Source organism: Chrysemys picta, chromosome 8 (genome assembly GCF_011386835.1).
Source record: "Chrysemys picta bellii isolate R12L10 chromosome 8, ASM1138683v2, whole genome shotgun sequence".
Classification (NCBI taxonomy): Eukaryota; Metazoa; Chordata; order Testudines; family Emydidae; genus Chrysemys; species Chrysemys picta.
Genome location: NC_088798.1, coordinates 3,075,906 through 3,088,978, shown reverse-complemented (window position 1 = coordinate 3,088,978; position 13,073 = coordinate 3,075,906). Strand labels below are relative to the sequence as shown.

Genomic DNA, 13,073 nt, shown 5'->3' with positions numbered 1-13,073 from the left:
GGTATTATCGTTTAACCTAAGTTACTGATATTACTCTCAACTTTAACTCCATTTTAACGTAGTTTTGTTTGGACTTTTTTTTTTTTTTTTAAGATTTCATACACAAACCACTCAAAATTCCACTTGTCTCCTGCACCTCCATATGTTCCCCTATCCACACACCACCAAATTTCCCCTGCCCATGCATCCCAGCTTCCCCCCTCTCCTTTCTACATCACCCTGCAAACACACATGAATACACCCTTGTTTCCCCCTTTCTCCTGGCCTGCCTGTTGCGTAGCTTTTGAAGATATTTGGGATTAATAGTCATTTTTTAGCTGTTATTTTTCATAACTGAAAGTTTGAGTCATTCCGAATTGACCCCTTTCAAAAGAACCACCATCTCCCATTGTTCTCACTGGGACTGGAGCTCCACTATTTTGTTCACTCTCTTTACACTTGATAGAGTAGCAGCATTTCTAAGGCCTGGTCTACACTAGTCTGTTGTTTCAGAATTAGCCAAGTTAATTCGGGAAAAAAAAGATTCCGTCCACACAACCAAACCGTTTTTTCGATTTAAAGGGCTCTTTAATCCGATTTTTGTACTCCACCTCGGCAAGTTGAGTAGCACTTAAATCGAGATCGCAACCCCGGTTGAAGGTATTGTGGATGCAATTCGACGTTATTGGCCTCCAGGAGCTATCCCAGAATGCTCCCTTGTGACCGCTCTGGACAACACTCTCAACTCAACTAGCCAGGTGGGCAGGAAAAGCCCCGGGAACTTTTGAATTTCATTTCCTGTTTGGTCACCATCAGCACAGGTGACCATCAGCACAGTCCACCATCACAGGCGACCATGCAGAGTCCACCATCACAGGAGATCACGCAGTCGTGGATTCGCAGACGAGGTCCAGCATGGTCCGAACGAGAGGTACTGGATCTCATTGCATGTTGTGGAGACGAATCTGTAATGGCAGAACTACGTTCCAAAAAAAGGAACGCAAATACATACGCTAAAGTCTCCAGGGCCATGACGGAAAGAGGCTACTCCAGGGACACAGAGCAGTGTCGTACAAAAATCAAGGCGCTCAGGCAAGCGTACCAAAAAGCCAGGGAGGCGAACGGGCACTCTGGGTCACAGCCCCATACATTCCGCTTCTATCGTGAGCTGCATGCAATTATGGGGGGGTGACGCCACCACTACCCCACCACTGTTGTGGACACCTGCAAGGGAGGAGTTGCACGGAGCGAGGAGGAAGAGTCATTGGAGGACAAAGAGGAGGAGAAGGACAGTGCACAGGCGGCAAGTGGGGAATCCGTTTTCCCCCCTAGCCAGGAACTATTCTTAACGCTGGAGCCAATAGCCTCCCCCCACTCCCAAGGCGGGCTCCCGGACCATGACCCTGGAGAAGATACTTCTGGTGAGTGAGAGCCTGATCGGAACCACGCGGTGGGGAGTGGGGGGAAACCCAGCCGTGCTGGGCTGTTCGCGTTTAGTTTAAAGGGCTTATTCCTGCTCAGAGCCTCATCAGAGCCACACGGTGGGGACGGGAGTGGTGGTGTTGTGTGAAGCGATCATCCCAGAGAGCCCGCAGGCCCTCCTTTTATATGGCAAACCCACCAGGCATTGCTTGCTATGGGAAAGGGGGCCCAGCAGTTTGAAAGCATTGAAATGAATGTAGAAGAAGCAGAACCCTGCATGCCCCTAGGCTGCCTGCAAGCTGAATTCTGTTGCCCGGCCGTGTGTGTTGGCTTACTCACACCAAAGTGGCAGGCACTTCAGTATAAGAGGCAAAATGCTAACTTATACAGAAAGAGCATGTGCTGTGTACTATGCATTGCCTGTTTCACTGAGAAGGAGTGTCCCCTTTGTTCTCTGAAATGTATCTTTTAAAATACTACCCTCCCTTTTTCTCCTCCAACAGGTGCAAATGTTTCAACGCGGCCCCTATCTACTCCATTCCAGAGGCTGGTCCAAATTCGAAGGCAGAAAAAACGAACTCAGGACGACATGTTCACCGAGCTCATGCAGTCCTCCCGCACTGATAGGGCCCAGCTGAATGCGTGGAGGCAGACAATTGCAGAGTCCCGTAAAGCATTACAGGAACACGAAGAGAGGGAGGGACGCGCACAATGAGAGCACGCAGGATGCTATGGTCAAGCTCATGGGGGAGCAAACTGACCTGCTCCGCTGTATGGTGGATCTAATGCGGGAAAGGCAGCAAGACCAAAGACTGCCACTGCAGCCCCTGTATAACCGCCTTCCCTCCTCCCCAAGTTCCATAGCCTCCTCACCCAGACGCCCAAGAACAGGAGGGGGGAGGCTACGGGGACCCACACACTCAACCCCAGAGGATTGCCCAAGCAGCAGAAAGCTGGCATATGCGAACTTTTGATTTGATTTCTGGACTTGTCCTTCCCTTCTCCTCCACTCCCCTAACCTAATACCCCTCCCTCCACCGGTCTACCTTCTGATTTCTCTCAGTGTGTTGTGCAACAAATAATAAAGAACAGTTTTTAAACAATTTTGACTTTATTTCCTTTCATGTATATAGGGGGCCGGTAACTTCAAGAGAAATAAACACAACTGTCACACCGTACCCTGGCCAGTCATGAAACTGGCTTTCAAAGCTTCTCTGATGCTCAGTGCACCCTGCTGCGCTCTTCTAATCGCCCTGTTGTCTGGCTGTGCGAAATTGGCCACCAGGCGAGTTGCCTTAACCTCCCACCCGCCATAAACGTCTCCCCCTTACTTTCACAGATATTGTGGAGCACACAACAAGCAGCAATTACAACTGGAATATTGGTTGTGCTGAGATCTAACCGAGTCAGTAAACTGCGCCAGCGCGCTTTCAAACATCCAAAAGCACATTCTACCACCATTCTGCACTTGCTCAGCCTATAGTTGAACTGCTCCTTACTACTGTCCAGGGTGCCTGTGTACGGCTTCATGAGCCATGGCATTAAGGGGTAGGCTGGGTCCCCGAGGATAACTATAGGCCTTTCAACATCCCCAACAGTAATTTTCTGGTCTGGGAAGCAAGTCCCTTCCTGCAGCTGTTCAAACAGACTAGAGTTCCTGAAGATGCGTGCGTCATGCACCTTTCCCAGCCATCCCACGTTGATGTCGGTGAAACGTTCCTTGTGATCCACCAGTGCTTGCAGCACCATGGAAAAGTATCCCTTGTGGTTTACGTACTGGCCGCCCCGGTGTGCCGGGGCCAAGGTAGGGATATGCATTCTGTCTGTCGCCCCGCCACAGTTCGGGAACCCCAGCGCATTAAAGCCATCCACAATGGTCTGCACATTATCCAAAGTCACTACCCTTGATAGCAGCTGGTCAATGATTGCGTTGGCTACTTGCAGCACAGCAGCCCCTACAGTAGATTTGCCCACTCCAAACTGATTCCCGACTGACTGGTAGCTGTCGGGCGTTGCAAGCTTCCACAGTGCTATGGCCACTCACTTCTCCACTGTGAGGGCTACTCTCATTTTGGTGTCTTTGCGCTTCAGGGCAGGGGACAGCAAGTCACAAAGTTCCATGAAAGTGGCCCTACGCATACGAAAGCTTCACAGCCACTGGGAATCATCCCAGACCTGCAACACTATGCGGTCCCACCAATCTGTGCTTGTTTCCCGGGCCCAGAATCGGCGTTCCACGGCATGAACCTGGCCCAACACCACCATGATCTCCCAATCGCCACATGCCGTGCTTCTAGGAACGTCTGTGTCTATGTCCTCATCAGTACAGTAATCGCACAGTTGTCGCTTCCTCGCCCGGTTTTGCAGGTACTGCACATACTGCTGGATAATGCGCGAGGTATTTACAATGGTCAAAACTGTAGCGGAGATCTGAGCGGACTCCATGCTTGCCACGCTATGGCGCCTGCACGGGTAATTCTAGAAAAAGGGCGCAAAATGTAGGAGAGCTGTTCAATTCAAGATGGCCAATAAAAGGCGGTAAATGGTTGTCGTCTGTAGCTTTCACGGAATCGGGAAGCTCGCTAGAGCTGCAAGAGCGGGAGAGCAGAGTTTGTGGCGGAAGCTGTGCGGCTCAGTTCACGATGGCCGAAAAACGGCGGGGAATTGTTGCCTTCTGTAGCTTCCATGGGAGCCCAGGACCGACAACATGGAAAAATTAGCTAGCAATGCAAGAGCAGGAGAGCAGAGTTTGCGGCAGAAGCTGTGCTGCTCAGTTCACGGTAGCCAAAAAAAAGGTGGGAAATGGTTAGATAAAAGAGTAGATAGAAAGACGAGAGGACATGTGAGGCGGATTCATAGTGCCAGGAGACAGGCGGTGCACCGTACTGCACCGTCTGCTGGCAGTATGGCGTCTGCCGTAGCTTTCACCGAGGGAGGAGCGAGTGACGACACACACCCAGAAACACCCACGAGAATGTTTTTGCCTCATCATGCACTGGGAGCTTAACCCAGAATTCCAATGGGTGGCGGGAACTGTGGGATAGCTTCCCACAGTGCATCGTTCCGACATTCAATGCTAGACTTGGTACTGTGGACGCACTCCGCCAAATTCACGCGCTTTAGTGGGGACACACAACACCGAATGTATAAAATTGCTTCCGAAAATTCGAATAGAATAAGTTCAAATTAATTTCGTACTGTAGACATACCCTAACACTTGGGCAGCTATATTGAAATCCTACTTTTTGCCGAGATGAAAGCAGACAGATATGAACATTTAAAAATAAAATCGTAGGGAATGGAAGATGAAAATGGCTTGTTACTTTAATTACAATTTATGAAAGTCCATTTGTTTTAGCAAATGTTTCTTAAAAGCAGGTACATCTGCTTCTTATCCCCCATTTTTTTCTGTTGGGTGTCAGAACACAGTCATCCAGCCATGGCTCTTGACAGGCTTTTTCCCTTAACTTTGCATTACCCTTCACTTCTTCACTCTGGAAATAGTAGAGGTTTCCTTATGTCATTTTCATCGTGTGTTTCGGCCTTCCTTGGGGCTTGAGTCAGGGCGGTACTGATACAGACGCATGGTGATAGAATAGGAGAGACTCCTTTTCCCAGATTTAACAAGCTTATCCTTTCTTCTCTGACTCTTTACATAGGCTCTTGTAACTGCTCTTTAGGATTTTATTATTACAAGAATATTTTTTATAGCGCTGGGCCAGAAACCCTTTCTTCTTTAATTTTCCTGAATCTATGTGCAGGCCAGTTGGCCTCCTCCCAAATTCATGTTAATTTTTTCCCTGATTAAGGTTTTTCAGACCTAATCCTTCTGTCTCTCATTCCTCACCTTCATTCTTGCCTCGGCCAGATGTTTGTTTGCCACCTTTCAGACTCTCAAAAAATGTTCTTACATGGTCACTTTGAGTAGCCACATTTGCAAAACATATCAAGAGAAATTTCCAAATCTTGATTACCAAATGCCTCTCTGCTAATATTTTAAGACCTTCCAAAAGCAGGTTCCCTTTAACAGTTCCATTAAATCCTGTTTAAACAGTGTGAGAGTGAGATATTCGATAGGTGACCGGAGTTAGGCCCACCTTGTAAGTGAGGAATATGGATAGCATTTCAGAGAATGCTGGGAAGACTGTAAAAGTATGGCCAGGAAAGAATAAAACATCCAAAGTAGGGCAAAACTTTCTTTCCCCATTTCCACCTCTTTCGCGTCCTACTCTGTTGTGTTGTTCTCTGCTTCAGACTGTTTAAGACTGTGCCAAATACTCAGATATTTTATAGGTAATGGATCCCATAAATGCCCTGGCCAACCTCTGAGGGAAAAACATGATTGTCGGTTTTGGACAGAGTAGAAAACCCAAGCAGGAAATCGTTGCTGAATGGCACAGCTGAAGGCAAACATTTTAAGCTAGTAAACTGCCCATCTGCATACCCACACGTATGTCAGAATGCAGGGCTAGGAGACCATGGCACAGAGAGTCTGTAAATGGTTAGCGGTGAGAGATTTTGTGATTAAAGAACGAAGAGTTTTGCTTCATTAGTTCCTGAAATATGGCTACCTCAAGATGATCTATAATTATGTTGTTTAAGGACAGATTGCCGGATAGAGCACATGGGCTCTTGCTCAGGACAAAAGTGAGACGATCAAAGGGTTAGATTTGGGATGGTTCAGATGGTTCCATATGCAAAACCTAAAAAATTACAGGGCAGGATATATAACATAAACATTGCCTTCCAACCTCTGTTGTCAGTATGCCAGGATAGGGCTTCGTTCTGTTCGTTGTGGTAGGTCTGATGATCTAATCTGAACTTGCCCAGGGAAGCTACAGATGGAGAAGTCCTTTTTGGTTCCCAAACCCGTTCCAGTGTCACACATTGCAGAGGATACTGGTGCGGGATTGTTCTGTGCTGCATATTTTTCAGGACTTCCACCACTTGAGAGTCTGTTCTGACGTCTAATAGATCTCACTGCCCAGAAAGCATTTTCCTAATATTCAACCTAAATAATTCCTCCTTTAATTGAATCCATAGTTAACTCCTAGTTCTGCCCTGGGTACCCACTTTCTTTCTCTGATGTCTGCACCCTTCTGCTGATTATGGATATCCCCTGCTATCATTTAACCAAGCTATACATATTTGTTTCTTTTAACCTTTCCTCATACGTTACAGAAGTTATATAATCCCCTTTGTATAGGTCAAGTTGGATTAATTTGCTGAATGGTTTTCCCAGCCTTTAAATAATTAACAGGCCAGCAACAAAATGCATATTGTTCAAGTAATGAAGCAATAACAATAAAACTGGTTTCAGACCCAATGTAAGGAAGTTATAGGCCACAGGCTGCTACTCCTCACATAGTACATCAATGATTCCATGTGTGTTATTTTCAGACACTTTTTATTGCAACTTCAAATGATCTTCCAAATTTAACTCTCCAATAAAATAGTAGCCTTCCAAGCTCATGTGTAATAGGCACGGCATTGGCCTTCCTGGGAGTGGGGGGGACGCAGGCTTTATTTGTTGTATAAAAGCAAAGGAGTAGCCCAGTGGAGGGCACTAGCCTAGGACTTTGGAGACCTGGCTGTACTCCTGCTCTGCCACTTACTGCCTGTATCCCTTTGGGCAAGTCACTTCATCGCTCTCTACCTCAGTCCCCATCTGTACAATGGGGATAACAGCCCTGGCTGGCCTCAGAGGGGATGAGGTTTTGAGGGTAAATACAACAAAAGATTGTGAGGTGCTGAGTTTCTTTGATACTGGGGCCAGATAAGTACATAAGACAAAAAGAGCCGATGCCCAGTAAAGTCAGTGGGACCCCGTCCATTGACTTCCGTGGCTGTTGGATTGAGGCCCTTAAAGAATATGACACCTCATTCCTGAACTTGTTAAGATATGTGCTAAACTTCCTTTGGTTAAGGAAATAAGTCTGAAAATGTTCTTTGGGTTTTCAGATGTGCAATGGAACAGGACACCGTTATGGCTTGTGATTCATTGTTTTCATTTAAGGATTGAGTATTTCAAATATTCTTGAATGTTTCACTGTTCAACAAGTAGTTTCTTTATTGGTTTTCCCTGAGAAGGGCGTTGCAGCAGACGCTGGATTCTCTTATTTTCCTGGCCCCACTTTGTGTTGTCGTTTGCAGCCATGCACAGTGGGTTCCAAGCATCACCATTGTGATCCAGTAGTGTTTCACACTCCCTTTGCAGACCTGAGGGTCTCAAGTTCGAGAAACGAGGAATTTGCTGGGAAGGTCAGAAGGTTGTTTTGATTCCCCATCTCGCAAAGAAAGTTGAGTGAAGTCCCTTCTAGATTCATATATAGTAAGAAAGCACACATTTAATGGAAGCTGTCTGGGTACCAGATGCTCTTGAGCATCTGGCATTTTTATTTCTGCTAAATAAACAACTTGCAAAATGTCTGGTAGATCTTCTGTGAAGAAATCAAATGGATGACAGCACTTAATGTTCATTGATTTCATTTGTGGACATTGTTTTTTCCTAGGTCGTTAACATCTATCCGAAGTGAACTGATTCCGTATCTAGTTAGGAAACAGTTTTCCTCTCCTACATCATTACGACAAGGACAGGACAACAAAGAGCAGGATCAAAAGAAGGATCAAAAGTCATTAGGTGAGTGCAAGAATCACCCGGTTTAATGAAGATCTTGAATCATTTATGCTGCAGTTGAGCTACTGGATAGACTCCAGAGTTTGTCTACATCAGTAGGTCCTTTTCTTTTTTATGTATTCAACATGCTTATTATGGTAATGCTTAAGGATCAGGCAAGAGTGAAGCAGCACTGTGCGAACCACTGCACTAACACAAAGTGGTAGACGGTCCCTGCCCCATAGAGCTTACAGTCTAAACAGACGAGACAGGTGCAGGCTTAGGGAAGAGGTGGAACACACAAGCAGGTTGAATAGTGTGATGGTGGTAAATGTCATGTTAGTTCCATTCTTCTGGGGAGAGGGATTGGGGGTTACTTAAGAGGGGATAAGCTAAATGGAAAGAAAATGGAAGGGCATAATTTGTTTGGGAAAAGTCAACATGTTTTTTGTAAAGGGAAATCATGCCTCTCCAATCTACTAGAATTCTTTGAGGGGGTCAACAAGCATGTGGACAGGGGAGATATAGTGTACTTAGATTTTCAGAAAGCCTTTGACAAAGTCCCTCACAACAGGCTCTTAAGCAAAGTAAGCTGTCATGGGATAAGAGAGAAGGTCCTCTCATGGATTGGTAACTGGTTAAAAGATAGGAAACGAAGGGTAGGAATAAATGGTCAGTTTACAGAATGGAGAGAGGTGAATAGTGGTGTCCCCCAGAGACCGGTATTGGGACCAGTGCTATTCAACATATTCATAAATGAACTGGAAAAAGGGGTCAACAGTGAGGTAGCAAAATTTGCAGATGATACAAAACTACTCAAGATAGTTAAGTCCAAAGCAGACTGCAAAGTGTTATAAAAAGCTCTCACAAAACTGGATCACTGGGCAACAAAATGGCAGATGAAATTCAGTGTTGATAAATGCAAAGTAATGCACTTTGGAAAATATAATCCCAACTATACGTATAAAATGATGGGGTCTAAATTAGCTGTTGCCATTCAAGAAAGATCTTGGGAGTCATCGTGGATAGTTCTCTGAAAACATCCACTCAATGTGCAACGGCAGTTAAAAAAGCAAACAGAATGTTGGGAATCATTAAGAAAGGGATAGATAATAAGACAGAAAATATCATATTGCCTCTATATAAATCCATGGTACGCCCACATTTTGAATATTATGTGCTGATGTGGTCACCCCATCTCAAAAAAGATATATTGGAATTGGAAAAGGTTCAGAAAAGGGCAACAAAAATGATTAGGGGTATGGAATGGCTGCCATATAAGGAGAGATTAATAAGACCTGGGACTTTTTAGCTTGGAAAAGAGAGGACTAAGGGGGGATCTGATAGAGGTCTATAAAATCATGATGGGTGTGGAGAAAGTAAACCAGGAAGTGTTATTTACTCCTTCGCATAACACAAGAACTAGGGGTCACCAAATGAAATTAATGGGCAGCAGGTTTAAAACAAACAAAAGGAAGTATTTTTTCACACAACGCACAGTCAACCTGTGGAACTCTTTACCAGAGGATGTTGTGAAGGACAAGACAGGGTTCAAAAAAGAACTAGATAAATTCATGGAGGATAGATACATCAATGGCTATTAGCTAGGATGGGCAGAGATGGTGTCTCTAGCCTCTGTTTGCCAGAAGCTGGGAATGGGTGACAGGGGATGGATCACTTGATGATTCCCTGTTCTGTTCACTCCCTCTGGGACACCTGGCATTGGCCACTGTTGGAAGACCGGATACTGGGCTAGATGGACCTTTGGTCTGACCCAGTATGGCCGTTCTTATGGTCTTTGGCAGGGGGAAGGGGAGAAGAGGATAAGAGGGGCAGGTGTGCACTGAAGCAGAGGTCAAGAGAGGGAGAGTTGACAAAAAACAGCCAATTAGCCCAGGGCAAAGTCCAGTCAAAGCTATAGAAAGTTCTCTGAATGGCCAAAGGTCCCTGGTTTGGCTGCTTCCGCTCCTTCCGGCTGGGGTCTCTGGCTGGCTCGTCTCCGCAGTTTTCTCCCAAGCCCACATGACAGTAAAGATTGTAGTAGGCTATTTTAATCTGTACATTTCTGGATAGTGCTGGGGTAAAATGCTGCACCCTGTCCCGTCAGTCACCTCAGTCCCCAACCCAAAAAGCCATACTCAGTGTGGGGTGAGAGGCAGTGCTGCCTCTGTTCTCATGAGCACGTTTTCTTACACTCCCTCTACGGCCCCAGAGCTAAACTGCTATCCAACCAACACTTAGCTGCGTCCTGCTGGCTTATTCCAGGTGAACAGCTTGGAGCTTGTCGTGGTGGGGCCTGTAGAACCGACGCAAGCAGTGGGCTGGGAAATATGACCTCTGGGATTTAGAATGTAAAGGCAGGGGTAGGATTATTTTCTTGCTTTGTTTTGTGGGGCAAGAGGAGATGTTGGCAAACGCTCGTGGTCATAGGTGGGGCTAGCATGTGGCGGAGTGGCCTACGGAGCTCTGTCTCTGAGAGCCTCCTCTAACCCATCATTGCAAAATCAAACATATTACGACTGGCTAATGTCATTTCAAGCGACGTAAAAAACCAAAATTATTCCCTGTTTTGTTTGCCCGCTGTTTTTAAAGACCTAGAACCCCAAGATTTCTTGTTGTGCTTTCTGGATTTCCCCTTGTTCAGGGGTTGGAAAGTCAAACTTCCTTGGGCATCGCAGGGGAGTTTCTGAGATGCAGGCTTCTTCCCCGCTGGGACAGGAGGATGCATTATGGGGTTTATCCTGATCTCCCTTATGTTGGTGTAAATCAGGAGTAACGCCATTGTAATCAGTGAGTCAACCAGATTCTGGCTCTGTGTTTTTCTTCCTGTGCCACAGTGCAAATCAGTGTAATTGTGAAAAGATGGCCAGTGGGTAGGGCACTAGACTGGGATTTGAGCCCTGGCTTCTGTTCCGGGTCAGCCACAGACTTCCTGGGTGACCATAGGCAAGTCACTTAACCTACCCTGGGCCCCAGTTCCTCAGCTGTAACATGGAGATGGTCACACTTCCCTACTGCACAGGAGAAAATCCTTAATGATTGTAAAGTACTCAGGTGAGGGCCCTGGACAGGTTTCCCCTCCCCAAGGATATTTTAAAACTGCTGGGTCTAGAACCCTTCTGTGGAGAGAGTTGCTATCTCTGTGAAGCCTGTCTCACATTGCATGTGTATGTTCTGCAGACATCTACAGTTACATGAAGGGTGATGGCTTGCTGGAATTTGCTCCTGATAAATCATGTTGGAATGGTCACAGCATAGATCTGAATGAAGCCTTGCACGGAGGAAAAGTGCGTTGCTACGTCCATATCATGAAAGAGGGGCTCTGCTACCGAGTGAACACTCTTGGGTTATACATTGAAGCAAACAGACAGGTAAGGAAAATATAAAAATTGTATATTGGACTAGAGTGAGTGTGTGTGTGTGTGTGTGTGTGTGTGTAATGTTATCTGTAGGGATAGCTTCATCAGCGACACCCCTCCTTTTGGTGAGGATCGCACGGGGACTGCTTCCAGTATCCAGCTGCTGACCGAGCACATCACCCCTTTTAGCAGCATAGGGCAACGCAGCATGGTCAGCTGCAGAGGGTATGCGACTTGGGGTTTAGTTCCAGTTGTACCTCTGACTCGCTGGGCAACCTCGGGCAAGTCATGTAAACCTTCTGCCCCTCGCTTCCCCTCATTGTAAGCTGGGGAGGATGATACCCACCCCTGAGAGCTACGGATGGAAACAAATGTGATTGTTATTGGGGGGCACAGATAGCAACCCGCATATTTAGCTGCCTAATAGCTTCCATTCTAAATGTACCATTGCTTGAGCAGGTTTCTGTCCAGGGTAAATAATGTAACGCAGGGCACTCCAGCTGACAGAGAAGATAACATCGATCAGTCACAATTCCAGTTCACACTTACCCTGATATAGAGCCTCATTAAATATGGGACCAAAGGGAAGGGTTAAAAAGAGAGTGGCGTTAGTAGCAGGTGTTAGTGACCTGAGGAGTAAAAGCTTTAACCCCCTTAGGATCTCATTTTTTGCCAAACCGTACACATCCTCACTTCCCCTATCAAGTGACGGGGTGTGTGCAGGGCCGGCTCTGGCTTTCTGGCCGCCCCAAGCAAAACAAAAAACAAAAAAACGCGGCGGCCAGAACAGCAAAGCAAAAAAAAACCAACCTGGGGCGTGGCCGGAGCCAGGGTGCAGGGGGACTCCCTGCCCTGCAGATGTGCCCTGGCTAGCGGGGGGAGGAGCCATGCCCCCTGCCAGGAGGGCTCCACACCGCTCCGGTCAGGTCGGCTGGGAGGGAAGGACGTGGGCTGCCCTGCCGGGCTTGCTGCAGGGCGCTCCCGTCCTCCACGGTGCTGCCCCCTACAGGGCGGCTGGAGCGGAACAACAACAACAACCGTGCCGCCCTAGGACTGGGCGGAATGCTGCCTCCTACAAGCTGCCGCCCCAAGCACCAGCTTGCTCGGCTGGTGCCTGGAGCCGGCCTTGGGTGTGTGCATTCAGGACTGGCCGATTTCTTCGGCGTTTGGGGAGGCTGGCGAGGACTGGAGGGATGCTGCAGGGGAGGAACCAGGGACTGTGGTTGGGAGATGAAGGGGCTGGATTGGTATTCCTGGGGGTGGCCAGTCCTGTCTCTGCCTCCTGGTTCCAGTTGTGGTATCTCATTGGAATGGATGGGTGAATGAATGCCAACCATAGCTGGGGGCAGGGCAGAACTGGTACGAACCCAGGAGTTGTGGACTTAAAGGCTCTGCATGCGCTGGGTGGGGAGGAGCTGTTTTGGTGCCCGTAGTCGAGCACACGGAAGGTAGAAAGGGCACAGTGCTGCTGACAGAGGGCAGCGAGCGAGTTCTGTTATAAGCCCAGGACAAGTGGGTTGGAAGGGTTAAGGGAGAGCACCACTTGCTAGTGGAAGTGAGCATGTGCATTTGGCAGCAGCCGCTTGAGTGAAAAGTTATTGAGTTGAGCCAGTCAGGCTCCATGTGGTTTGGGGTTTTTTTTAACCTAAATATTCTACATTTTGGTCAGTGCTGGAAATGCATTTGCTCCTGGGTGG

General features: G+C 47.2%; 1 protein-coding gene across 2 annotated transcripts in view; it reads left to right on the top strand.

Moving 5' to 3' along the window:
• Window positions 1–13,073, top strand: part of EIF2B3 (eukaryotic translation initiation factor 2B subunit gamma) — a 138,482-nt gene that overhangs the window by 93,549 nt on the left and 31,860 nt on the right. For both annotated transcript variants that reach the window (XM_008166725.3, XM_008166726.4), the window contains 2 exons: window positions 7,914–8,041; window positions 11,198–11,388. In XM_008166725.3, coding sequence (XP_008164947.2) covers window positions 7,914–8,041; window positions 11,198–11,388 — 319 coding nt within the window. The remainder of the gene's footprint in view (window positions 1–7,913; window positions 8,042–11,197; window positions 11,389–13,073) is intronic.